Raw genomic sequence first — 27752 nt, 5'->3', positions numbered from 1 at the left:
TTAGGGTTTTTTTCAAGATAGAAAAATGGGCTGCCAGAGAGAATGGACTTCCCATTCCGGAAGGCAGCTGTGGAGGGTATCCGATTGACTTGGCTGCGTAGGTGACAGGTTGTACATTGTGCAGGTAGGGCCTTGGTAGGGCCTCAGAGGAGTGTGTTCCACAGAGCTGTGTCTGTGGCTGGGCTGCTGGGTACACGTAGGGCGCTTGCTGCGGGTTGTACACGTCTCTGTGTTGTGACATTCTGGGAGCAACATGGTTTAACATGCTATTCCAAGTAGATTGTGCTTTCTTTTTGATGTGGACACCATAAATGACTGTTCTGTTGCTTTGTACATGGGGAATTGTTTAGTGAGTGACCCACCTCATGGGGATGCAGTTGCTAGTGTGCAGTGTTTCACAAGCCATGTTTCCTTAGGGCTCAAAGAAGGTGGCAAGAGGAAGAAGCAGAAGCAGAAAGAGGACTCGAAGAAGAAGAAGTCGACCAAAGGGAACCACTAGGCTGGACTTGGCGGCAGCCACAGCAGCCGCTCTCGTGTGTGTGTTGCACACGCGCACGGCAGCGGCATCCTTTAAGTGCCGCCCAGGGTCACTTCGCTTAGCAGGATTATGGACATGTGCCCACGGATCGGTAGGATTAGGGGCGTTGGAGACGGAGGCGACAATCCTGGGTGGCCTGTATAAGCTTGTGACACAGCCTCAGCCTTGTAACTCTGCTTTTCCCCCAACACCAAATCCATAGCGTTTTCCACGAGTCTTAAGGGTCTGCCTCATTGTTTTCAGCAGCCCAAGCCCTGCTTTGAGCTCTGAGGTAGTTGTAGTTGTAGGAGTCCATAGGGTCCAGTAGGAGCTGGGTTTGTGTTCATGACAGACTGCCTCCTGGTGGCGGTACAGTGCGCAGTTTTAAGTACAGTGGAACTTATGGTAAAGTAAGCTGTGCCTTGAGCCATGAGATGCTTTTGATTCAGGGTACTCTGGCAACGTACAGGCCATCAGGAGCCACTTCAGATGTAGAGTCTTTCCTTATTTATTGTTCAACTTTTAATCTTCTCCAGGTAGTCAAAAATTGACACCAAATATAGTTTAGTTTTTGGAAAATCTCATCGTCTTGGAGAAATATTTGTCCTTTTTCAGTCAAAAGGTTTTGCTTAGCAATAGCATTTCTAGTAATGATAGGTCAGTGTGCTACTGGCTATTTACACAAACACACAAGCACACGGAGGTGTGTGCAAAATAATTAGCTCTGAAGCAGGAAGCTTGACCTCAGTTCTTTAAATTGCAAATAATGGCCCCTTCACAAGCTTCATCCGGTCCCAACCCATGCCACGCTGTCACCTAACCTGTGGCTTGCACTGAGCACCAGGTAGTTCAGATGCCATCTCACTTCTGGGCTGCACGTGCCTCTTTGGGGCTGTGTTCCTTTCTTTTGGCCATGAGGGTCTGTTGCTTGAACTTTGTCCCCTTGGCAGTGAGGATTTTGTAAAGGGTGTTGGTGAGCTTGAGATGGGTCCAGCAGCATGGAAAGGGGAAGTTCTGTGAGTTATGGGCACTGCTGTAGCTAGGAGCTGGGACAGGGTTACCTGGGTTTTGAAGAAGTAACCATGAAGTGTTTGCTGTGTTTGCTTGGTTTTGGTGGGAGGAGGTGTGGGCACTTATGGAGTGTGGATTGGTATTAATGTGTGTTGTGGAAATGTGACCCTCAAGGAGGAATGTATTTTAGTGCTACTGACGTAAATAAAATGTAAACGTCACTGAGTTCAGCTCTCTTGTGGTCATTCCCTGTCTGTAAGTTGCACTGTTACTATGAAAAATAAAAGCAGGTCTTGCATTTTTTTAAATATAGTTTTATACATTTATTTTTGTGTGTGTGCAAGGGTGTGCTCTGGTGCATGAAATCAGAGGACAGCTTATGGAAGTTGGTCCTCTCCTACCTTGTGCGTTCTGAGTGCCCATTCTAGGTGGTTAGACTTGGTGGCAAACATTTTGATCCACTGAGCCAACTCACCAGCTTCTGCATTTTCAATTATGGAAGCTAAAGTGATGTTTTAGGGGGAAAGGATGTGTTGGTGCCCTATACAAAGGTCAGTTGTCGTCCAGTGAGCATGGCTTTATGAACCTAGCAGCCTGATTGAGCATACGGGAGCTTGGAGGAGAGGTTCATTCTTGGCCTGGCCTTATGAATGTGACAATATACTACTCAAGTCTCCAGTACTAAAGAGGAAGGTATTAGAATGCATGTGTGAGAGACCACTTCAGATGAGGCTCCTTGGCCACTCAGCCCCCAATCTAGCTGATGATGTAATGGTCAACAGAGGTTTTAGGGATAGAGTTGCTACTATTTCAGCTACAGCAACTAAGGCCTGTCACAAGTGTGTAGCCAGCAGACTAACCCTAACCCTAATCCGAACCCTGACTCTAACCCTAACCCTAACTCTGAGTCTTTGCATGTCTTCAGGTAGCTCTGCCCAATGTGATAGCCAGAAGGAAGGAGCCAACATCTATGTAGGGCTTGCTAAATACACCTAGGCCAGCACTTAGATGAAGAAACAGAAAAGCCAGGATGCTGGTCCATATGTGGGCTGGCGCATTATTCAGTCAGCACTATGTGGTCAGTAGTTTGCAATATGTGGTAGTAGTTAGCTAGTCCAGGCTGGTTACTGCTTCCTAATGCGAAGGGTGTAGGATCCTGCCTGAGTGTAGAAATGAGTATAGAGGATAAGAGTTCTGTGCATCTCCAGTGATGTGGTGCTGCAGCACACTTTCGGCGTTATCTTTGTGATCTTTAATGTGTGAGATGAAAGGTGGAGCTCTGGGTGTGGAAATGCCCAATAGGACTGAGGAGGAGACTCGAAGAGATCAGGACCACACCCATGGTCTGCCTAGTTCTTTCTGGACTCTTCCACTGATTTTGAGCGTGGTGAAGGCCCAATGTCTGGACCTCAGCATCTTAGCTGTAGGACAGAGAGAAACCCCGGAAGGTGTTTCAGCAAAAGTGGCATTCAAAGTCACAGTTGTAGTCCTACATCGTAACACACGCCTTTAATACTAGTACTTGAGAGGCAGAGGTAGGCTGAAAATCTGATTTTCAAATCAGCTTGGTTTACATATATTTCTAGGCCAGTGAGAGCTATGCAGTAAGACACACCCTGCCTGTATACTCCCCAACCCCCAAAAGAAAAAAGGTTGCAATAAAGAATAAAAAAGCAGCTCCCACCACTTATCAAGATTTTCTGTCTCCTTTATTCTGCTTTTAGAGATACTGCTGAGAGTGTCCTGTTTAAGTGTCTCATGCATCCAAAGGTGATGCTTGGTCTGTAAAACGCTGCTGCCGGAGATGCCCCTTTCAACTGTCTGAGAGCCATGATGAAGCGGGTGGGGCCTAAGAGTCACCCTAGGGTGGGTCACTGTAGGCTATGTCAAATATGTATTAGGCTCCATGTGAACAAGCTATGCACATCCCCAGTGGTCCAAGATGGAGAGGAGGGCCTGGGGCTCTGACATTGGTCTCCCTATGCTGTCTTGGTGGTGCTGTGGAACTTTTCTCTAGGCAGGTGGGTGGCATAGCCTTCCCACCTGTGCTTGACAGTATTTCATGCTGTCTTACTTGAGACCAGCTTTCCATTTCAATGAGTATTTCTACATCACTATGTTGCCTCCTAAACCCAGGGCTGCCAATCAGGGGTGGGTAGCTCCTAGGCAACAAAGTCAATGGTCTGCCAGCTGAGCTGTGTACCCAGCAGCACTTGCAAGAATGAGCCCTCCACTCACAGGACCCTGGCCACCTTTAAACGTACAGTCAGAACACTTCTCGTCCATAGGTAAAGAACAGATGACAGGCTGAGGAAGGAGGTCTGACTCTGGGCTTTGGCTGAACATTGTAGGAAGCCTGGGAGTCAGGAAGGGTCTATTGCACATGGCTTCTGTGTCTAGGTGACTGAGGGACTTTGGAAAGGGGAGGAGTGGATGTGAGAAGGAACTGAGGTTACAGTTGTGAGGAAAGGATAAGCCCCAGGGAAACCCAAGGGTCTGTCATGTATTTTAAAACAGGTTGAAGCCAGTCTGCTGTGACCCCTGTAGTTAGGTTCTGTTTAGACTTGTTCTGCTACGCTTAGCTTCTATTCATCTCATTCCATTTTCTATGAACCAAATAAAAACTACAGAGACTGGTGGTAGTGGCCCAAGCCTTTAATCCCAGCACAGAGTTGGAGTTCACCCTGAGTTCCAGGACAGTCAAGGCTACAAAGACAGCCCCCACCCCCCGCCCCAAAAAAATCCTAAATAAAGACAGGAGGTCTGACTGTGTGTCTGCCTTTGCCTTAAATTTCTTTCTCATATAGCTTGGCCTGTGATGGATTCTCAGGGATATAGGCTACACACCTACAAAACACAACAGCCCCCAGCCAGATTAGATAACCTTGCTTAGGACAAGTGGTTTTCCTAGAATTCTGGGAACCTAAGGCAGTCACTAAGACAGCAAAGGTGGGGGTTCTTTATCACCTGTTTAAAATGTTGCCACATGTAGAGTGAGTTCCAGAATAGCCAGAACTGCACAGAAACTCTGTCTTCAAAAATAAAAACAAAAAACATTTTTTAAATCCAGTTTTCTGAGACAAGGTTTTTCTTTGTAGCCCTGGCTGTCCTAGTACTCACTCTGAAGACCAGGCTGGCCTTCAGCTTGTAGCTCTGCCTGCCTTTGCCCCCTGGGTGCTGGATTTAAAGGCATGTGCCACTGATACCCAACTAAAGTAATTTTTTAATGTGATTCCAGGTTGGTTAAGAGCATTGGCTGTTCTTCCAGAGGACTCAGGTTCAATTCTTAGCACCTACATGGTAGCTTGACCCATTTGTAACTCCAATTCTGAGGGATCCAATGCCATCTTCTCCATTAGAACTTTGGCAGACAGGCATGTAGGCAAGTCACACACATAAGATATAAATGAATAAGCTGGACAGTGGTGGCACATGCCTTTAATCCCAGCATTGGGGAGGCAGCGGTAGGAGACTCTCTTGAGTTTCAGTATGTCCAGGGTCACACAGTGAAACCCTGTAAGAGAAAAATAGTGTGTGTATACATGTGTACTATAAATATATGTTATATGTAGTATATAATAAATCTTAGAAAGGCAATCTTCCTAATAAAATATGCATAGTATAAAATGTGTCATTTTAAGTCATTGCTATTCTAATAGTGATCTTGTTCCAATATCTGACAAAATGACACATTGATTACCCAGTTCTCTCCGCAGCTCTTGGCACCAACCATTCACAATCCCCTTTACTTTTTCTGAGAGACAAGGTCTCACTACATACTCTTGGCTGGGCTGGAACTCATTAGGGAGATAAAAGTGCACATCATCATGCCAGACACACATTCTCTCTCCTCTCCTCTTTTCCAACTGTGTGTGTGTGTGTGTGTGTGTGTGTGTGTGTGTGTGTGTGTGAGAGAGAGAGAGAGAGAGAGAGAGAGAGAGAGAGAGAGAGAGAGAGAGAGGGAGAGAATGTATTCGAGTGCATTAGAGAGCTTATTGCTTTCCATGGTTCCTTAGACCCTGTGAGAGAGGCTTTACCAGGGCCATCTGCACCACACTCTTCATTTGAGGTCTACTTTTCTATTTGCTTTGTGTTGAAGATGGAATTTAGTACCTCATGCATATACCTTTTCCAGAGGGCTGCACCTCTTAGCCCAACTTAAGCTTTGAGCTGAATATTGCAGACCTGAGTCCTGAGAGAAGAGGAGGGGTAAGAAGTGCCTATAAAGACCAGGAATAGACAGCATGACCATGTCTGCATGTGGCTGTGCAGATGTGTAGACAAAAACCTAGTGCAGAAGTGATTGAGGACCCTGTCCGGACTGTGCAAGTGTGTGGTGCACCGAGTGAGTAAGATAAGTCTCCACAGGCACAGAATAGCATCTGCAGCTTGAGCTTGGAAAGTGATAGAGAAGACCATATTAACAAGGCCACATTTCTCTCTGTCCCATGTGTACCACTTCTGGAGTTGGAAGAAAGGCTGGATACAAGGAAAACTGATTGGGCAACCTATTTCTATGTGCATTGTAGGGACACCATAAGCACACCTTACGTGCCATTTCCAGGTTTCTGGCATCTCCTGGATGAATGTGTTAAGTGATGGTTTAAGTGCTATCTCAGGATGTTACTGGATGAGACTGCTGTCCAGTTGTTAGATCTTGTTTTTCCTCTATCTGCTAGGTTAGGGCTGTCCCTGCTTAGGTTGCAGGCTGTGGACTTTTCTTGGAAAGCAGAGAACATATTGTGTGGCCATTGTAGTGGGGTTCAGATCACAGACATTTCATATATGCAACAGGATGAGTACAAGTTCAGGGCCGGTTTATCCTGAGGTCCTTCTCCTCCTGTAGATAGCATCATTCCCCAATGTCCTTCTGAGTTGTCTGTTTTGACCTGTTATTTCCTGATTGTCACATTTGGGGGCTAGGTAGGCCTTCAAGTAGCAGACTTTGGGGCACAGTCCAGTCCAGTCCAGTCCAGTCCAGTCCAGTCCAGTCCAGAGTGTAAGCCTGGGCTAGTTGTCAGCTGACTCAGTACCATGTTCACTACAGGGTTTGCTATAGGGAGCCATACTCAGCTTTGCCTATTAGAGCTTCTTTGATTAGTAAGGGGCTGGCTCCAGATGACCAGCCATGCTCCTGGGCCTTGGACTGGCCAACTTCATTGCTCTTTCTTTGTCAATGTATCTTTGCTCTCCCACAACGTATATAGACAAGCAGACTTTGGCTTTTATGACACACACAAAAAAAATGACTGATTCTCTGATGGGTTAGCCATTGCACAGTGACACAGGGTCTCGATGGTGACACGGGACAAAGAATCTTCCAGTTGCTGAGAAAATGACTTTGATTTGTGGAATTGGTACTCAGATGTGTAAGTTTGGGCAGATGGCTAAAGTGCCATCCTGGCTTTTGGCTGGTCTGGGTATGGCTGTAGGAGGCCAGCTTGCCTTCACCACAGGATGGCCTTCACACACATGGCCTTTAGAATGTGGGTGTGTGTTGTGGAGCTCCTTAGCTTCTGTTTCCTGCGTATCAAGCCTAGGGTTATGTAGGGAGTTTTAGGCTTCTGGCTGCGACAGTGGAGGCAACTGTTAGAGAGTACTCCAAGATGACAGTGAAGTCCCTGGGGCCCACAGACAGGTATGGAGGCTACCCAGGATATCCCTAATATATCCCAGCCCTGTATTTTTTGTGGAAGCCCATCATAGCATTCATAATGGGTTGACAGCAAGCAGCCTGGGATACAACTTAGCTAACTCTCCCAGCCTAGACATAGTCTATGTTGTTTTAAATTGGGGCTTTCCATAAAACCTAGTCACAGTTATGTTCCCAGCACCTGCAGGTGCCCTGTTGGGGACTAGAGATCTTGGGATGACTACCTCCCTGGAGAAGGTACTGTGTGTAGGTATGCAGCCGGCTGGATTGACAGGCTACAGAGCCTGAGTCCTCCCAGTCAGCCAGCCCATTGACTTAGGAAGGCATGGCTGGCTCTGGAGCATGGGACTCCACAGAGAGGTTTCCTTCTCTGTCTTTCACCCGTGGCCCCAGACGGGAGTTCTGGGCTGAAGGGCAGCTTCTGCATCCTTTTGGCATCCTGTTTGTGTTGCTGTGTTGTGGTATGCTTCACACCTTTCAGTCGCACCCCACAGATTTGGGAGGTAGGAATGAAGATAGGAGAATAAGAGCATTATTTAGGTCAGGACCACCCCAGATAAGGATAGATGGGACTTCACATAATGCCATTGTTGTGTCACAGAGCACTGCAGCCTGTCACCTACAGAGTGTGATGTCTCCTTAATCTCTGTTCCTTATGATCACTGCTCTCTATCCCTGCCCCTCCCTGAGGTGTTTTGGTTTCTGCACAGATTAAAAATGGTCCTTGGGAAACTGTACATCCTGACTGTTGGGCCTCTGAATGTGACCCTGTGGAGATTTCAGTTTTTGCAGATAAACATCTAGTAGAGGCTTTTGAGAGTGGTTAGAGCTCAGCAAGGGACCAGAAAGTCATCTTAGGTAGAAAGGGCTGGAAATACTGGTGGGTCTTACTTCTTCTATTAACTAGGGAAGCACAAATCACTATTTGTCATGAGTGTGTGAGAACAGAGTGACTATCATTTATCACTCTTTCGGACTCCTTTGATGTGCCACCTATAGGGTCATAATGCTGAGTAGTGACTCTTGGACACAAATCTCCCTCTCCTCAGGAAAACTACGAAGGGGACAGCATAAAGGCTGTTATCCTTTCACCCTAAAACTCAATTTTAACCTCAAGTAACTTGAACATAATTAAATTAAGGCAAACTGACTTACTTCTGTATGCCTGTGTGTGTGTGCAAGCATTTATGTGTATGCACACAAATGTTTATGTATGTGAACATACCAAGTGTGTATGCCTTTGCATGAGCATATATGTGAATGCATGTGTTCACATGTGCATTATGTGCACATGTGTGGGTGGGAATGTGTGTGAAACTCAATGTGCATGCATGCATTTCTGTGAGTATGCATATGTGAATACAGGTATTGCTCCCACATGGGTGATCATGCATGTATGCATCTTCAGAAGCAAGAGATAATTTGTGTAGTCTGTTTATGTCTTGTGACCCCTGAAACTGTTGCCTCCTGTAATGACTGAGCAGAGTCTTTTTTCTCTGTGAAACATTCAGATTCTCGGTGTGGAAATAAAAATTGTCACTAAGACAAATAAAATATGTCACATAAGACATATGAGAATTTCTCACAAAACATTTTGTTTGTGGCTAGATGCCAGGTTGGAAGGTTAAGAACACTTACTATTCTGTCATAGGAATAAAATTCAGATCCCAGCACCCACAGCCATGTTAGTAAGCCCTCCATCACTTCTCTCTGTCTCTCTGTCTTTCTCTGTCTCTGTCTCTGTCTCTGTCTCTCTCTCTCTCTCACACACACACACACATACATACACACACTTTTTTTTTAAAGTGAGACAAGTATTTGAGGCCAGACCAAGCAAAAACCCCACCTCAAAGTCTCCACCCAGGACTAGAACAAGTGAGGTGGCTTAGCTACTACAGACCCTTGCCACACAAGCCTGACAACCTTACCTTGATCCAAAGAACTCACATGAAGGCAGAGGGATAGAATCTACCCGACAAGGTCATTCCTCTAACTGTTCCATGGGTAGTAGACCCCCATAAACACATCGGACTTTAGACATACACAATATTAAATAACCAGTGTTTTTAGGTTGGATGCTGAAGGCCCACAGAGGCTGCACTCAGTGGGTCCCAGTAGACAGCAGCATGCCCTGAGCATACAGTCAGTGCCTTGAGGTTGCTCTTTTTGTTTTCTTTTCTTTTGTTTTTTAAAGAAAGGCTTCTCTGTGGAACCTTGGCTGTCCTGAAACTCTGTAGATCAGACTGGCTTCAACTTACAGATATCTACCTGCTTCTGCCCCTCAAGTACTGAGACTAAAGGCTTACACAACCTTGTATCTTAGGCTGTAGTAACAATAGGTCTCAAACGTGGAGCTTATACACTTGGAGGTTACCCATTCTCTCACAGTTACGTTGATAGGACACTAGCCAATGCTCACAGAGCTGCTGGAGTCAGCCTCTGGCTGTAGGGATAGGGTGGCGTTGATCTTCTCATGCCACAAAACCCATTTCAGCAGGATTTGGGAAGTGCTTACTGAAACTGTCTAGCCCACAATTGTACTCCTCTAAACATTCTATTCTCGATAGTACAGTGAACAGCCTGAGGGATGTGAACAGCCTGAGGGATGGGAGTCACTCTACTCCTGGTTTTCAGACCCTCCTTCCTGGTTTGTCTATTGTGAGCCACGTGTGTGCTTCCTTGTATCCCTGACTCTATAAATTGTTGAGTTGTAAAATAAAATGAGAGAACCCCAAAATATCCCAACCCTAGTCATATCTGAAAAAAGTCATTGCCCTCTTGTGGCACCCTTTGTTCCCTATCTAAAATGTAAGAGTGGGGAGACTTGGTAGACTACCTGTGTCCCCCACAGAGGGAGTCCCAGAGTCAGCAGCAGCACAGGAAATCAGAGCAGCCCAGAGACTGACTGCAGGGACTTTAGTTTTGTTTTTGCATCAAAGTCTCTGTATATGGCTCAGACTGACTTCGAACTGTCAGCCCTCTAGTCTTAGCTTTCCCAGTGCTGAAGTCACATGTCTATGTACTACGAGTAGCCCCAGGCTCCAACTTTTAAATTAAATTACATTAAATTTTATTATACATATATTTATTTATATTTTTCAGACAGGGTTTCTCTGTGTAGCCTTAATTGCTTGAAACTCACTGTAGACCAGGCTGGTTTTGAATTCAGAGATCTGCCTGCCCCTGCCTCTGAGTGCTGGATTAAAGGTATGTGCCACCACATCTGGTAAATAATAATAATAATAATAATAATAATAATAATAATAATAATATATGGGGTTTCACTATGTAGCCTTGACTGGCCTGAAATTCACTATGTAGATCCATTTGCCCCTGCCTCCAGACTTAAGACCACATCCAACACCAGGTTTTGATTTCTTTTAAAAAAACTTAGAATGTTTTGTGTATGTGTGTGTGTGTGTGTGTGTGTGCGCGCGTGCGTGTGTGTGAATTTGTAGGTGTGAGTATATGTGTGATAGGTAAACAGATATGCGCAGTGGGCATGTAAAATCAGAGGACGACTGAGAGCTGGTTTTCTTCCAGCAAGCGGATCCCAGGGAACAAACTCAGGCTGTTGAGCTTGGTAGCAAGCATTTCTGTCCACTGCCCGCCCTCTTGCCTGTCCTCTGGCTTCAGATTGGAGGAAGGTCAGCTGGTTTATGATTGACGTGAGGGTAGTTAGTCAAGTCTCACATGAAGTTTATTGTTAGAACCAGAAGTAGCAAAACTCAACAGTAGCAGTGGGCTCTCCAGGACTTCTCTGGGTGACTTCAGAAGCCATGCTGTGTAGTGGTAGTTGATTAATCTGCTTTAATCTCCCAGATGGCAGTGGTGGCAGCAGTGGGCGTGGCAAGTTCCTCACCACTTCTCCAATGTTGTAGATTCTTGAATGAAACACTCACACACTCACACACTCACACACTCACACACACACACACACACACTCACACACTCACACACACACACACACTCACACACACACACACACACACACACACTCACACACACTCACACACTCACACACACACACACACTCACACACACACACACACACACACTCACACACACACACACACACACTCACACACACACACACACACACACACACTCACACACTCACACACACACACACACACACACTCACACACTCACACACACACACACTCACACACACACACACACACACACACACACTCACACACACACACACACACACAGCCTTATATTATACCTTAGTTGGTTCAATGGTTGGGCCACTCCTAAACTTCCATGTTGCTAACTCCCCTCCAGTACTCTTTACTAAAATGTATATTCCATCTTGACTCATTGAGAGGGTGTTGGCCACTCTTTCCCGGCTCTTACATAGTTGTATGCTCTCCCGTCTACATATCTCAAGCCTGCATCTTCTTCCTTTTCTGGCAATGGAGAGATTCCCCCTCTCCCTCAGTTGCTTGTGAATCCACCTCTGTCTCCGTGCCCAGACATTGGCCACCTGCAACTTTACTCACAAATCAAAGCCAACTGGGAGCAGGGACCCTCAGTGTCCTACCTGCAGACATTCGGGTTCCCATGTAATTTTGAGAACCCAACTAACACAAGTAGAATTAGAACCATCCACAACAGTGCTGCTTTGGTAGGAGGTTCCACTTAGGCACCCCCCCCCAACTGCCTTCTAGGCATAGGCTCAACACACACAATGGTTGATGTGGGACTGGGAAGGGAACAGCTAGAAGGAGACTCACTTTAGCCTCATGTGCTTAATTCTTACTGTAGTGATAGCTTTAAATGCTATATACCTCAGAGACCTTAAGCCCAAGACACACTCAAGCCAGGATTATTTCACATAGCTGTGTAACTGTGTTACACCTAGAGGCTGCTGACATGCTGGTGGTTTGATTCTCTGTATCTCTGTTCAACTCACTTGTATATCCATCCAGATGATAACGTCAGGATCTGGCTGGGCCCTGCATATGGAGACTCTCCTATGTGTACCTCACCTTTGGCAGCCTCTTATATCTCCTCTTCAGCACCGGTTCTGTTTATCACAGCCGGTTTAGTCAGAGTTGGAGTTAATCAGGATGCAGCTCAAATGTCAGGTCATTAAACAAAACTGTAAAAAATATATTGTTGTTGTAAAATATGACCGTGTGGGTAAAACAGTAATTGCTTTGAAATAGATATTTTCGTTATCTCTTTCAAGGACACCTTAATCAAATTTCAAATTTGATATGAATGACAGATGATAGTTGTCACAAGAAATCATGGAACTTGAGTCTAAAACATTACCGAAGGCTGATTTGGTAGACAATTAAAATACAGTTCTTGCTAAAGGAGTGCTTGTATACTTAAGTCAGTTCTTTGAGTTCTATGACATGGGGCAAGATTGAAAGCTCAATCTTGTCAAAGATTGAGTGAAGAGCAAGAGTTGAAAGAATTGAAACATGGAACTGGAACAGAGCCATCTGTGGCCATCAGTTCTGAGCGTGTTTCTCTGTCACACATCATCTGTACCCACTGAGGGGAAAAATGGTTACCAACAGTCTCAGAAGTCTCAGAAGCTGTGAATCTCAGTCTTGTTCCATGGGGACAGATGATCCAGATGTAGTCTGTTCTGCTGGCTACTGTGACTCACACTACGCTCAGTTGGGAACATGTCCATCTTAGGTGCTAAGCAACTCCCAGATTAGGTGGCTGGGAGTCAGGGACCCATTTTCAGGTCAACAGCACTCACATATGGATACAGCATCCATGCTAATGTAAGGAGATGCCCCCTTGGTAGACACGGTGTAATCACTGAAGACCTTTGTACACCTCCCACCTTTGTAACTCCACCCACCCCTTGCACATGACAGAGCTTCCCCAGTTGCAGCCTGTGGCAGTGAGAGCTGCAGTCCTGTAGAAGCCTTGCCTAGCTAAGCTGCTGTAACTAACTTCTTCAAACCTTATTTTTAATGATGGCTCTTAGATGCTTTAACCTCCCTTATAGACCACAACCCAGAGGGAAAAGGATACAAGAGAAGTGGACATGTTTAGAAACGGTTCTTTGGAGCAACTCCCATCTGTGTTGTCTGGAAGTAGGCAATTTAGTTCACAGGTTAGCAGCAGCAGCTCGATCCACTCACAAACACCTCACAGATAAACCAGCAGTCTAGACTGGTAGAGTCAGAATAGCAAACATGAATCAGCAGTGATGGTACTACATAGCAGAGACAGCCAGGCCTCAGCCTCAGCTCAAGTCAGCAGGAGGGACCAGGGAGGAAAACCAGAAGTTCTCAGCTGTGCCTCTCTCAGCAAAGCAAAGATCAACGAAGATGTGAAACCAACAAGTGTTGCACAGTTACTCTATAAGCAAGCCTAGCTTAGCCCCCTTACTGTCGAATCCCTTTTTTATACTCTCCAAACATCACGTGCTCTCCATGGGTCTTGCCTTAGCATGGGTCTTGCCTCAGCACATATGTCTGTCTTAGCTGACATCACTCTGCCAATCAGCCCAAGTCTGAAGAATTGACAGGAAACTGCAGCACACCACCAGAAGATTTTTGGTGCATTTCTTTCTCTGGAGTCCCAATTAATGCAGTTCAACTACGAAATGTAAGGCCAATGTAAGGTGGAGCAATACATGTGAGTTGTTAGAGAAGAATCCTTCCTCATATGTCCTTCCATGTGTTTGGTTTAGCATCCTCTCTCCTGTGTCTGCTTCAGTGAAATGTTCCTGCCTTAGTCTTTCACCTGTGTCCACTTCAGGAAAACACTCCTCCACGTGTTTGCCCCAGCAGAGCACCACCTGACTGACTTTCAGAAGAATCCTTAAGTTCCCACTTCAGATGTCATATGAACTTCTGAGCCTGGAGCACAGGGAAGCGTCAGTGTGCTGTGTGCAGGGCACTAGATGGAAGACTCCTAAGCAGAAGGTGCTCTGGAGGCCTCTGCTAGGGGTGGCCCACCAGTGAGGATTCAGTCCCTTTCTCGTGTAGCAGGATCAAGCTGCCCCAGCAGGCCCAAGGAATCTACCAGCCTCTCCACTGCTGGAAGAAAGCCTTGCTTGTGTACATCAAGGTGGCTGCTCCCCCGTGGTAGTCATACAGAGTACAGATGCCTGCCTACAGCTGCCCTAGTCACATGTGCTCAGGACACATATGCCATCACCCCAAGGTCATAGCCTTTGATTTGGGATGAAATACCATCTTTTTCAACAATATATTTCTGCTCAAAGGACCTGCTGAGGTGGGGGCAATCTCTGAAGATGAGCAGATGGAATTCTTTACCTGACGTCTGCAGGGACATCTGTCTCCAGAGAGTGCAGCTCATCTTTCAGGACAAGCTAAGGCTGCTAAGATCTGTGGGTGGAGAGAGTGAGAACAGGTGTCTGTGTACTGCAGGGCCTTGCCCCTGGTGTTGGTCAGATCTGTAAACATGAAGCAGTGACAGCAGGACAATGTGTTCTGTGCTATTTGGGAAGTTGAGACAGGGAAGTGGGTATTGAGCTCAGCTTCCTTTGTTGTACTTTTTTGAGACATGGTCTCCCTGGCTGTCCTAGAACCTACTATGCAGAGCAGAATGGCCTTGAACAGAGATCTGCCTGCCTTTGCCTCCCCAGTGCTAGAATTAAAAGTTGGCTGGACTCAGCTTTAATCATTCACTGATTAGATTGGATTTTCTGAAGACAGTGTTCAAGGAAGGAGTTCTGAGTGCACACTCTCCCCTCTGTGGGGCCTTGAACTTACTTCAGTCTGAAGTAGCTGACATAAGATGCATGGTATCGTATCTAGCTACCAGTTTCTCTTTGCCAAACTTTTTGTTGAAAGAAGGCCTCCACCCAAGTATAGTCACTCTCTACCAAGTGTAGTCTTACCCTAGGATGGTCCTTGGCCACTGATTTCCCTCTAGCTCTTGGAGAGTGGGACATCTTCAGGATAATACCTGTTCCCTGTTTCTATCTGTGCTACTGACAGCTGATTCAGAGCTACAGCCAAGCCTAAAGTTAGTATTAGAAAGTCAGAGGCTATGGTGTAGCTCAGTTTGTGCACTGCCTGCCAAATGTGCTCAAGGTTCTATGTTAGACAACAGCACCACATAAAACTGGGTGTGGTGGCATGTACCTGTTATCCTAGTACTAGGGAGGTAGAAACAAGAAGACCAGAAGTTCTAGGCTAGCCTAAGACACATGAGATTCTACCTTAAAACAGAAAAGAGAAAAAAGAATTGGAGCTGGAAGTGGTCAGAGGAAGATTGCTATTAGTCCAGGGTCTATGCTGTCTCTAGGGGTGGAAGTGATGACAGAGGTATCTCATGGCTAGGGACTGGGTTTATTATTCAAAGACATGTTGAAGTCATCTCCACACTCATACATGTGAAGAAGATGATCTTGTTTGGAGACAAGGTCTCTACAGTTCAGTTCAGATTAAATAGTCCAGGACTGGAGCCCCAGCAACCAATGTTTGATGTCCTTATAAAACATCTGTATGAAGTTACACAGAAGAGGAGGAGGGTGGGAGGCAGAGACTGCATGGTGGCAGGAAGAAACTGGATGGAGACAGAAGCGGCCCTATGGAGACATTGATGAAGAATGAAGACAGAAGAGGAGGAACCATGTGGAAACAGAAGGAGGCTCCATGGGGACAGAGAAAGAGGGGAAGGGGGATGCTTGGAGCAGAGGAGGGTGATGAGGCCATGCAGATACAGAAGTGGTGGCCTCATGAGACAGAGCAGGCCACACAGAGATGGAAGCTGGCAGAAGAGTGGAATGCCCCTCCTCAGAGCTTTGTTTGTGTTAGAGGAAATGAGGATACTTTGAGTTTAGATGTGAAGCTCCCAGAGCTGTAGGCCAGTGAACTACTGAAGGGACTGAGGTAGCAGAATAAACTCCATTTTGTTCTTAAGACTCCATTCTAAGTTAACTTGCCCTTAGAGAGGCATGACCCCTCCCTTGAGGTCTGAGAGAAAAAAAATCACAAAATGTCCCTGCTTGCTGTGTTTTCCTTTATAAACCTCCTTCACTTAGACCTGGGGATTCATTCTCCTTCCTATTCCATCAGGAAGGTTGGTGGCCCAATCTTGAGCTTGAATAAAGACTCTCATGTGATTATATTGGGTTATGATTCCTGGTGGTCTCTTGGGGGTTTTTACGACCTAGGCACAACACTACTCTTGTCTCAAACCACTCTGTTATGATATCTCAAGAGCCAGGTAATCTCATCCATAGCCCATACTGGTTGCTGTCTAAAGTGGGCCATGTGCCTTTGTGTGCTCTGATAAGCTTCTTACCCATCATTATCCTCCACTGACTGGGCGATGGGGAGGGCTCTGGGTTGGGCTTGGACCATTTGGCTGCCATTTGACTATCCGCTGACAGTAAGTGCTGTTTCCCAGACTGCACTGTGATAGCTGTTGCTTTTCTTTGGATTCTTAATATTGCCATCTTTCTCTATCCTCCGGCTTCAACACCTACCTACTGTGAAGAAAACACCAGGCAGAAGAGGAAAGCCTCTAGGACCAGAGGGACTTTGTGTCAGAGACTTGGATAGTCTTGGCCCACGGAGCAATGAGTTTCGTGTTCATACTCATATGGTGGACCCTGTTGTCTGGCCAAATCTCCACATGCATCCTGCTTTCCTAGGCAGCTGCACTGCCTTGTCACCATTGCTTCTGAGTTCAGCTGTCATTTATTAGTGTTAGTGTGGTGATAGGGCTCTTCAGGTCCTGTGATCCTCTCATTTGCATCAGGCTCTGAGTAAATGTCTTCCCAAGTGGCTGTCTGTGTCTTTCTCCATCTCTTTTTGACTTTTTTTGGCTCATGGTCCAGTGAAACTGAAATAAGAAGGATTTATGGTGCAGCCTCTGTGCGTTCAGAAACCAAGGGCACATTGATCCTTCCCAGCCTGCCAGGGATCCTCCTTTCATCTTGTGGAACTCTGAAGGAGTGTCTGTCCTCTGCTGTGGAGTCTGGAGTTAGAAGAATAGGCCCTGCTCTGGAGACAACAGCTGTTCCTAGCCAGGGAGCTTCCTGGCTTCAAATAGGAACTGATGGTTCTTAAAGTTGGACACAGTCCATCACAAAGGGCACCATCTTTGGCTCTTGACCAAAAGGCCACTGCAAGAAGGAAGAAATCCAAGGAGGGTTTATTTTAGGCTGAAAAGATGTGGTGTTTCTGTATACAATGACCAGCCACATCACTTCCAAATTAGGCACATGCGTACATTGTTTCCTTGAAGGGTTATTTTTGCGTTTTGTTTTATTGAGACAAATCTCATGTAGCCCATGCTAGCCTTACTCACTGTGTAGCCTATGATGACCTTGAACTTCTGTCCTCTTGCTTCTACTTGGATCACAGGCAGGTGCTACCACACCCAGTTTGCACATTGTTGGAAATTAAATCTAGGGCTTCATGCATGTTGGTCAGAACTCTACCCAGTGAGTTATAGTCCTAGCTCTTTGGGGGGCATTTTAGTATGAAAATGCTTTCCTCCCTCTGAATAGGTGAAATAAAAGATGGGTACCATAGGCACTGTTTGTGGCCTGTGAACTCCATCCCCCTTCCCTGGGAGTGTGTGTGTGGCTTTGGTGTTTGTTTCTAGATTTATTTCTTTTTATTTTATATGTATGAGTGTTTGCTTGCCTGCATGTATGTATGTGTACCACCTGTGTGCCTGGCCAGGAAGACCAGAAGGGGTTGGATTCTCTGGAACCATGTCTGCAGAGCGTTATGAGTCATCGTGTGGGTGCTGGGAACTGAACCTGGGTCCTCTGGAAGAGCAGCCAGTGCTTAACCACTTCTTCTAGCCCCTTCCTGGGTGTCTCCTTAAAACATTTATTCTAATAAGTTGGGCAGTGGTGGCATATGTAGCATTCTGGAGACAGAGGCAGGCAGATCTCTTTGAGTTTGAGGCCAGATTGGTCTACACAGAGAAACCCTGTCTCAAAACAACAACAACAACAACAACAAATGTTATTGCTGTTATTGTTATTATTATTGTTGTTACTGTGGGGGACACATATAGCACACATGTGTTGGCCAGAGGACAACTTGGGGGCATCAGTTTTCTTCTTTCTTCTTTTTCTTTTTTTCTTTTCTTTTCTTTTTTTTTTTTCGGAGCTGGGGACCGAACCCAGGGCCTTCCGATTGGTAGGCAAGAGCTCTACCACTGAGCTAAATCCCCAACCCCTCTTCTTTCTCCTTTATGTGGATTTGGAGATTAAATTTAGGTCACTAGGCTTGAGTAGCAAGTGCCTTTATTTACTGAGCTAGCTCTCTCCCCGGTGTCTTGAGGATGGATTAATTACATACGAACTCCCGTGCTGTTTTGGAGTGTGGCCTCAGGTGGGTTAGTGTATGGTTTGGGGTCCTGCCTCCACTCTGCCACTGGAAAGTTTGACTGCACTCTGGGGTGGCATGGGCTGTAGTAAAGCACTGGGGACATCCCTCCGGGGGCAGGGAAGCTAGACCTGGTTGCGGGGAATGGGGTGCAGACCTGTGAGGAGGCTGGGGCTATGGGGTTCTCAGGCTTTTGGACATCCAGGCACTGCTGGGAATCTCAGAAGAGCTGAGAAAGGAGCTGTGTCTGGGCCTAGTCTGGGGACAGGAAGGTGGGAGAAGGGGAGCTCTGGCCAGTCCCAGGGTGACTAATCAATGGGTCTTTGGCTCAGTGGGTGGCCCTCTTGTTGGTAGCTGTGGCTGGGAGAAGAGAGAGGCCTTCTATAGGAGGCTAGACAACAGCTCTGTAGGCAAAGGCTACTAAGGCTCCTCACAGCAGATCCTGATGAAAAGAGATGTCCATGGTTCTAAGACCTTTATTGTCACGGTGAAAATTGGATGTGTAAAACCGTACCCCACTTCTCAGATGGGCTTGAGATTAAACACCTTTTGCAGGAAGGAATGTCTGGGAAGGAAAGCTTATTGGCTACACCCTCTGGGCCTCTAGGTAGCACATCACCATGGAGACCTCTGTCTTGAGCCTATATGACCTGTAGTCACGTCTCATTTATGTGAGAAGCATGGCATGTGTGTTCCAAGTTAGGACTATGGCAGGGAGCTGAGAGTCACCTAAGCCCCCTGAGTCTCGGATCTCGACTTACCAAATTTCCTGGCATGAACTGTAGAATAAGTCACATAGTCCACATTTTCTGTATCCATTCCTCTGTTGAAGGGCATCTGGGTTCTTTCCAGCTCTGGCTATTATAAATAAGGCTGCTATGAACATAGTGGAGCACCTGTCTTTCTTATATGTTGGAGCATCTTTTGGGTATATGCCCAAGAGAGGTATAGCTGGATCCTCAGGCAGTTCAATGTCCAATTTTCTGAGGAACCTCCAGACTGATTTCCAGAATGGTTGTACCAGTCTGCAATCCCACTAACAATGGAGGAGTGTTCCTCTTTCTCCACATCCTCCACAGCATTTGCTGTCACCTTAGTTTTTGATCTTAGCCATTCTCACTGGTGTGAGGTGAAATCTCAGGGTTGTTTTGATTTGCATTTCCCTTATGACTAAAGATATTGAACATTTCTTGAGGTGTTTCTCAGCCATTCGACATTCCTCAGCTGTGAATTCTTTGTTTAGCTCTGAACCCCATTTTTTAATAGGGTTATTTGTCTCCCTGTGGTCTAACTTCTTGAGTTCTTTGTATATTTTGGATATAAGGCCTCTATCTGTTGTAGGATTGGTAAAGATCTTTTCCCAATCTGTTGGTTGCCGTTTTGTCCTAACCACAGTGTCCTTTGCCTTGTAGAAGCTTTGCAGTTTTATGTGATGCCATTTGTTGATTCTTGATCTTAGAGCATAAGCCATTGGTGTTTTGTTCAGGAAATTTTTTTCCAGTGCCCATGTGTTCCAGATGCTGCCCTAGTTTTTCTTGTATTAGTTTGAGTGTATCTGGTTTGATGTGGAGGTCCTTGATCCACTTGGACTTAAGCTTTGTACATGGTGATAAGCATGGATCGATCTGCATTCTTCTACATGTTGCCCTCCAGTTGAACCAGCACCATTTGCTGAAAATGCTATCTTTTTTCCATTGGATGGTTTTGGCTCCTTTGTCAAAAATCAAGTGACCATAGGTGTGTGGGTTCATTTCTGGGTCTTCAATTCTATTCCATTGGTCTGTCTGTCTCTGTACCAATACCATGCAGTTTTTATCACTATTGCTCTGTAATACTGCTTGAGTTTAGGGATCGTGATTCTCCCTGAAGTCCTTTTATTGTTGAGGATAGTTTTAGCTGTCCTGGGTTTTTTGTTATTCCGGATGAATTTGCAAATTGTTCTGTCTAACTCTTTGAAGAATTGGATTGGTATTTTGATGGGGATTGCATTGAATCTGTAGATCGCTTTTGGTAAAATGACCATTTTTACTATATTAATCCTGCCAATCCATGAGCATGGGAGATCTTTCCATCTTCTGAGGTTTTCTTCAATTTCTTTCTTCAGAGTCTTGAAGTTCTTATTGTACAGATCTTTTACTTGCTTGGTTAAAGTCACACCGAGGTACTTTATATTATTTGGGTCTATTATGAAGGGTGTCGTTTCCCTAATTTCTTTCTCGGCTTGTTTCTCTTTTGTGTAGAGGTAGGCTACTGATTTATTTGAGTTAATTGTATACCCAGCCACTTTGCTGAAGTTATTTATCAGCTTTAGTAGTTGTCTGGTGGAACTTTTGGGATCACTTAAATATACTATCATATCATCTGCAAATAGTGATATTTTGACTTCTTCTTTTCCGATCTGTATCCCCTTGACCTCCTTTTGTTGTCTGATTGCTCTGGCTAGAACTTCAAGAACTATATTGAATAAGTAGGGAGAGAGTGGGCAGCCTTGTCTAGTCCCTGATTTTAGAGGGATTACTTCAAGTTTCTCTCCATTTAGTTTAATGTTAGCAACTGGTTCGCTGTATATGGCTTTTACTATGTTTAGATATGGACCTTGAATTCCTATTCTTTCCAGGACTTTTATCATGAAGGGGTGTTGAATTTTGTCAAATGCTTTCTCAGCATCTAATGAAATGATCATGTGGTTTTGTTCTTTCAGTTTGTTCATATAATGGATCAAGTTGATGGTTTTCCATATATTAAACCACCCCTGCATGCCTGGGATGAAGCCTACTTGATCATGGTGGATGATTGCTTTGATGTGCTCTTGGATTCGGTTTGCCAGAATTTTATTGAGTATTTTTACGTTGATATTCATAAGGGAAATTGATCTGAAGTTCTCTTTCTTTGTTGGGTCTTTATGTGGTTTAGGTATAAGAGTAATTGTGGCTTCATAGAAGGAATTCGGTAGTGATCCATCTGTTTCAATTTTGTGGAATAGTTTGGATAATATTGGTATGAGGTCTTCTATGAAGGTCTGATAGAATTCTGCACTAAACCCGTCTGGACCTGGGCTCTTTTTGGTTGGGAGACCTTTAATGACTGCTTCTATTTCCTTAGGAGTTATGATAGGGTTGTTTAACTGGTATATCTGTTCCTGATTTAACTTCGGTACCTGGTATCTGTCTAGGAAATTGTCCATTTCCTGCAGATTTTCTTTTTTTTTTTCTTTTTTTTTTTTTTGGTTCTTTTTTTTCGGGGCTGGGGACCAAACCCAGGGCCTTGCGCTTCCTAGGCAAGTGCTCTAACCACTGAGCTAAATCCCCAACCCCTCTCCTGCAGATTTTCAAGTTTTGTTGAATACAGGCTTTTATAGTAAGATCTGATGATTTTTTGAATTTCCTCTGAATCTGTAGTTATGTCTCCCTTTTCATTTCTGATTTTGTTAATTTGGACACACTCTCTGTGTCCTCTTGTTAGTCTGGCTAAGGGTTTATCTATCTTGTTGATTTTCTCTCTTTGGTTCTGTTGATTCTTTTTTTTTTTTTTTTTCTTTTTTCCGGGGCTGGGGACCGAACCCAGGGCCTTGCACATGCTAGGCAAGCGCTCTACCACTGAGCCAAATCCCCAACCCCGGTTTTGTTGATTCTTTCTGTGGTCCTTTTTGTTTCTACTTGGTTGATTTCAGCTCTGAGTTTGATTATTTCCTGCCTTCTACTCCTCGTGTGTGTATTTGCTTCTTTTTGTTCTAGAGTTTTTAGGTGTGCTGTCAAGCTGGTGACATATGCTCTTTCCTGTTTCTTTCTTCAGGCACTCAGTGCTATGAGTTTTCCTCTTAGCACAGCTTTCATTGTGTCCCATAAGTTTGGGTATGTTGTGCCTTCATTTTCATTAAATTCTAAGAAGTCTTTAATTTCTTTATCTCTTCCTTGACCAGGTTATCGTTGAGTAGAGCATTGTTCAACTACCACGTATATGTGGGCGTTCTTCCCTTATTGTTATTAAAGACCAGCTTTAGGACGTGGTGGTCTGATAGCACGCATGGGATTATTTCTATCTTTCTGTACCTGTTGAGGCCTGTTGTTTGACCAATTATATGGTCAATTTTGGAGAAAGTGCCATGAGGAGCTGAGAAGAAGGTATATCCTTTTGCTTTAGGATAGAATGTTCTATAAATATCTGTTAAGTCCATTTGGTTCCTGACTTCTCTTAGTCTGTCTACGTCTCTGTTTAATTTCTGTTTCCATGATCTGTCCATTGATGAGAGTGGGGTGTTGAAATCTCCTACTATTATTGTGTGAGGTGCAATGTGTGTTTTGAGCTTTAGTAAGGTTTCTTTTACATATGTAGGTGCCCTTGTATTTGGGGCATAGATATTTAGGATTGAGAGTTCATCTTGGTGGATTTTTCCTTTGATGAATATGAAGTGTTATCTTTTTTGATGACTTTTATTTGAAAATTGCTTTTATTTGATATAGAATGGCTACTCCAGCTTGTTTCTTCCGACCATTTGCTTGGAAAGTTGTTTTCCAGCCTTTCACTCTGAGGTAGTGTCTGTCTTTGTCTCTGAGGTGTGTTTCCTGTAGGCAGCAGAATGCAGGGTCCTCATTGCGTATCCAGTTTGTTAATCTATGTCTTTTTATTGGGGAGTTGAGGCCAGTGATGTTGAGAGATATTAAGTAATAGTGACTATTGCTTCCTGTTATATTCATATTTGGATATGAGGTTATGTTTGTGTGCTTTTCTTCTCTTTGTTTTGTTGCCAAGACGATTAGTTTCTTGCTTCTTCTAGGGTATAGCTTGCCTCCTTATGTTGGGCTTTACCATTATTATCCTTTGTAGTGCTGGATTTGTAGAAAGATATTGTGTAAATTTGGTTTTGACATGGAATGTCTTGGTTTCTCCATCTATGTTAATTGAGAGTTTTTCAGGATACAGTAACCTGGGCTGGCATTTGTGTTCTCTTAGGGTCTGTATAACATCTGTCCAGGATCTTCTGGCTTTCATAGTCTCTGGCAAAAAGTCTGGTGTGATTCTGATAGGTCTGCCTTTATATGTTACTTGACCTTTTTCCCTTACTGCTTTTAATATTCTTTCTTTATTTTGTGCATTTGGTGTTTTGACTATTATGTGACGGGAGGAATTTCTTTTCTGGTCCAATCTATTTGGATTTCTGTAGGCTTCTTGTATGCTTATGGGTATCTCTTTCCTTAGGGTAGGGAAGTTTTCTTCAATGATTTTGTTGAAGATATTTACTGGTCCTTTGAGCTGGGAGTCTTCACTCTCTTCTATACCTATCATCCTTAGGTTTGATCTTCTCATTGAGTCCTGGATTTCCTGTATGTTTTGGACCAGTAGCTTTTTCTGCTTTACATTATCTTTGACAGTTGAGTCGATGATTTCTATGGAATCTTCTGTTCCTGAGATTCTCTCTTCTATCTCTTGTATTCTGTTGGTGAAGGTTGTATCTACGGCTCCTTGTCTCTTCTTTTGGTTTTCTATATCCAGGGTTGTTTCCATGTGTTCTTTCTTGATTGCTTCTATTTCCATTTTTAATTCCTTCAACTGTCTGATTGTGTTTTCCTGGAATTCTTTCAGGGATTTTTGTGATTCCTCTCTGTAGGCTTCTACTTGGTTATTTATGTTTTCCTGCGTTTCTCTAAGGGAGTTCTTCATGTCTTTCTTGAAGTCCTCCAGCATCATGATCAAATATGGTTTTAAATCTAGATCTTGCTTTTCTGGTGTGTTTGCATATTCAGTGTTTGCTTTGGTGGGAGAATTGGGCTCCGATGATGCCATGTAGTCTTGGTTTCTGTTGCTTGGATTCCTGTGTTTGCCTCTTGCCATCAGATTATCTCTAGTGTTACTTTGTTCTTCTATTTCTGACAGTGGCTAGACTGTCCTATAAGCCTGTGTGTCAGGAGTGCTGTAGACCTGTTTTCCTGTTTTCTTTCAGCCAGTTATGGGAACAGAGTGTTCTGCTTTAGAGCGTGTAGTTTTTCCTGTCCACTGGTCTTCAGCTGTTCCTGTGGGCCTGTGTCCTGAGTTCACCAGGCAGGTCGCTTGGAGCAGGAAGGTCTTACCTGTGGTCCCGAGGCTCAAGTTTGCTTGTGGGGTGCTGCCTAAGAGCTCTCTGTGGTGGCAGCAACCAGGAAGATCTGAGCCGCCCTTTCAGGGAGCTTCCATGTACCAGGGTTCCAGATGGCGTTTGGTGTTTTCCTCTGGAATCAGTAATGTGGGCAGAGTGCAGTCTCTTCTGGTTTCCCAGGTGTGTCTGCCTCTCTGAAGGTTTAGCTCTCCCTCCCACGGGATTTGGGTCCAGAGAACTGTTTATCTGGCTGGTCCCTTCAGGTTCCGGAGGTGTCTCAGATGCAGGGGACCTGCTGCTGCTGTGCCCTTATCTACCGGATCCCAGAGGCCGTATACAGTTTCCTCTTGGGCCAGGGATGTGGGCAGGGGTGGGCAGTGTTGGTGGTCTCTTCTGCTCTGCAGTCTCAGGAATGCCCACCTGTCCAGGCGGTGAGGTCTCTCTCCCACGGGGTTTGGGAGCAGCGAGCTGCTGTGGGCAAGGATCCTCGGGTTTGGGAATCCCGCTTAAAAAAAAAAAACCTGACCCTTTACTCTTAAGGTCCCCAGTCATACTGCAGTGTGATATCACTAGCCACATCTTTGGTGACTGTTTCCAGACAAGGCTGAACTTGAGGCCTCTGGGAGAGCAGCAAGCACTCACTCTGAGCTTCTTTCTAGTCTCTCTTTCTATTTTTTATGACACAGGGCAAGTTCAGAGCCTTAGTAGAGATTCCAGGCCTCAAACTCATGACTATTCTGTTTCGTGTTCAGTTCTGTTGGAGTGATGGACATGTGCCACTACACTGGCTCTGGTGGTTTTGTAAATGCTATGGTGGAGAGGTTAACAGGTATTGAACTAGAATGTTCTTTCTTGGTTTTAATAGAATTTTATTTTACTTAACAATATTTCCGGGCTGGGGATTTAGCTCAGTGGTAGAGCGCTTACCTAGGAAGCGCAAGGCCCTGGGTTCGGTCCCCAGCTCCGAAAAAAAAAGAACCAAAAAAAACCCCCAATATTTCCTTTGTTTGTTTATTTTCTTTGTGAGATAGGGTCTCACTATATAGCTCTGGTTGTTCTGGAACTCACAAGCTAGCCTTGCACTTACAGAGATTTGCCTCCCTCTGCCTCCCAAATGCTGGGATTAAAGTTGCACACCACCATGCCATGCCCAGTTTAACTTGTATTTCCTGTCTCATGTATCCCAAGCTGGCCTCAGACTCATTCTGTAGCCAAAGATGATCTTGAACTCCTGATTCTCTCGCTTTTACCTCCAAAATGCTAGGATTACAGGTATGCACCACACAAAGTCCCAGTACCACATCAAATCAGACATGGTGGCATATGCCTGTATGATCAGAGATTTAAGGTCCTCCTCAGCTACAGTGAGTTCAAGGTTAGCCTGGGTTCTCCAAGACCTTGTCTAGAGAAAAAACGTACAGACCCCCCAAACATACTCATACATGTGCAGAGCTTCATGGATTCCCACGCCTGTATATCTAGCACGTGGATGAAGGTGGGAGATTGTTCTCCTCTATCCCATGTTTCCTGTGGCAGAGCTCTGTCTGACCTCTCTCCTCTCCTCTCCTCTCCTCTCCTCTCCTCTCCTCTCCTCTCCTCTCCTCTCCTCTCCTCTCCTCTCCTCTCCTCTCTTCCCCTCCCCTTTCCTTTCACTTCCTTCCTTTTCTTTTCTTTTTCCCTTCCTTCCCCTTCCTTTCCCTTCCTTCCTTTTCCTTCCCCTCCTTCCCTCCCTCCCTCCCTCCCTCCTTCTCTTTCTTTCTTTCTTTCTTTCTTTCTTTCTTTCTTTCTTTCTTTCTTTCTTTCTTTCTTTCTTTCTTTGTGTGTGTGCATGTAGCCCTGGCTATCCTGGAACTTGCTGTGTAGACCAATCTAGCCTTGAACTCAAGAGATCTGCCTGCCTCTGCCTCCCGGGTGCTGAGATTAAAGGTGTGCACCAACACACCTTATTTTACTTTTTAATGTAAGTAACTTAGCTAGTTTTCTGTCCCCAGTATTGAACTCACTCAACACTATTTCACATCAATGTTTTCCATGCCATCTAACTACTGAGATTCCAAAGCCTGGCATGTCTGTGCTGGGATTCTGGCTCATTTTATTGGGTAGGCTGTGTTAATAAACTCTGTGCCAGCTCTACCTGCATCAGGTGACCTAAGTCTGGCAGATGGTCATCAGCATTTAGCACCTCTTCCTGTGAGTTCAGAATTTAAGAGGGAGAGAAAGAGGAGGGCAACAGAGCATGGTTTACCTGGGATATAACACACCCTTCCTGGTGTACTCCCCTCTGGTGCATAGTGTGCAGCACACCTGTGTAGCAAGGACACTGCACTCATTTTCGGTTGGTTTCTTGTTTTAGTCTTCATTTTTTAAAAAAAGATTTATTTATTTTATTTATATGAGTACATTGTAGCTGTCTTCAGACACACCAGAGAGGGCATCAGATTTCATTAGAGATGGTTGTGAGCCACCATGTGGTTGCTTGGGAATTGAACTCAGGACCTCTGGAAGAGCAGTCAGTGCTCTTAACCACTGAGCCATTTATCCTGCACACCAGTCAGCTTCACAGTAGTTTAGAGGGAACCCAGAAGCTGCTCTTGTGTCTTTTGTTCCTCCTCCTAGTCATCTGGATCGAGTGGTAATGGGAAGAACCTGGGATGGCTCAGACATAATGGAGTCCCATCCTGATGTTCCTCAGCGGAATGAGCCAGATTTGCTTTCAACTTGGATGTCTGGCACATTGAATTCACCCCCTTTGAGAGCTGCTGTCCAAACACTACTTCCTTTAGGAAGTGGTTATGCCCTTCAGAACTGGAGCCTGAAGCAGACTCTTGGATGGAGGAACAGATAGCAGACCTGTAAATTATATTGTGGGGCTATTGGAAGTCCTGGGGAGGCTGGGGACCAGGGAGAGGACTCCTTAAAAGGATACAAAGATGAGTGGGGGCTTTGGCAGAAGAGGAACTCACAATAAGCTTGTACTTGGGTCCAGTGACTCTTGGGCAATGGGTGTCTCCAGAAGAGGCTGAGCACCGTGCTCTCCACTTGAGATAGTATAGATACTCCCTATTCCACTCCCTATGCTGCTAGGTGGTTTGTGTTCCTCTCCCAAGGCTGAATGGGTACTCCATACTTTTTCATATTATTATATGCAAGCCTTCACCATTTGAGCCTTGCTGTACGGCATGCACATGG

General features: G+C 45.0%; 1 protein-coding gene across 12 annotated transcripts in view; it reads left to right on the top strand.

The window, feature by feature from the left end:
- Dnajb6 (DnaJ heat shock protein family (Hsp40) member B6) overlaps positions 1–1758 on the top strand; it is a 63589-nt gene extending 61831 nt beyond the window's left edge. For 11 of the 12 annotated variants that reach the window (XM_087657911.1, XM_087657905.1, XM_087657901.1 and 8 more), the window contains one exon: positions 417–1753. In XM_087657911.1, the coding sequence (XP_087514037.1) occupies positions 417–499 (83 nt within the window). In that variant the 3' untranslated portion in view covers positions 500–1753. 12 annotated transcript variants of the gene reach the window in all.
- Positions 1759–27752: the final 25994 nt, after the last annotated feature.

This window comes from Rattus norvegicus, chromosome 4, assembly GCF_021556685.1.
Source record: "Rattus norvegicus strain SHRSP/BbbUtx chromosome 4, alternate assembly SHRSP_T2T, whole genome shotgun sequence".
Taxonomy (NCBI): domain Eukaryota; kingdom Metazoa; phylum Chordata; class Mammalia; order Rodentia; family Muridae; genus Rattus; species Rattus norvegicus.
Note: the sequence above shows the minus strand (reverse complement) of the source record. Positions and strands in the feature narration are given on the sequence as shown.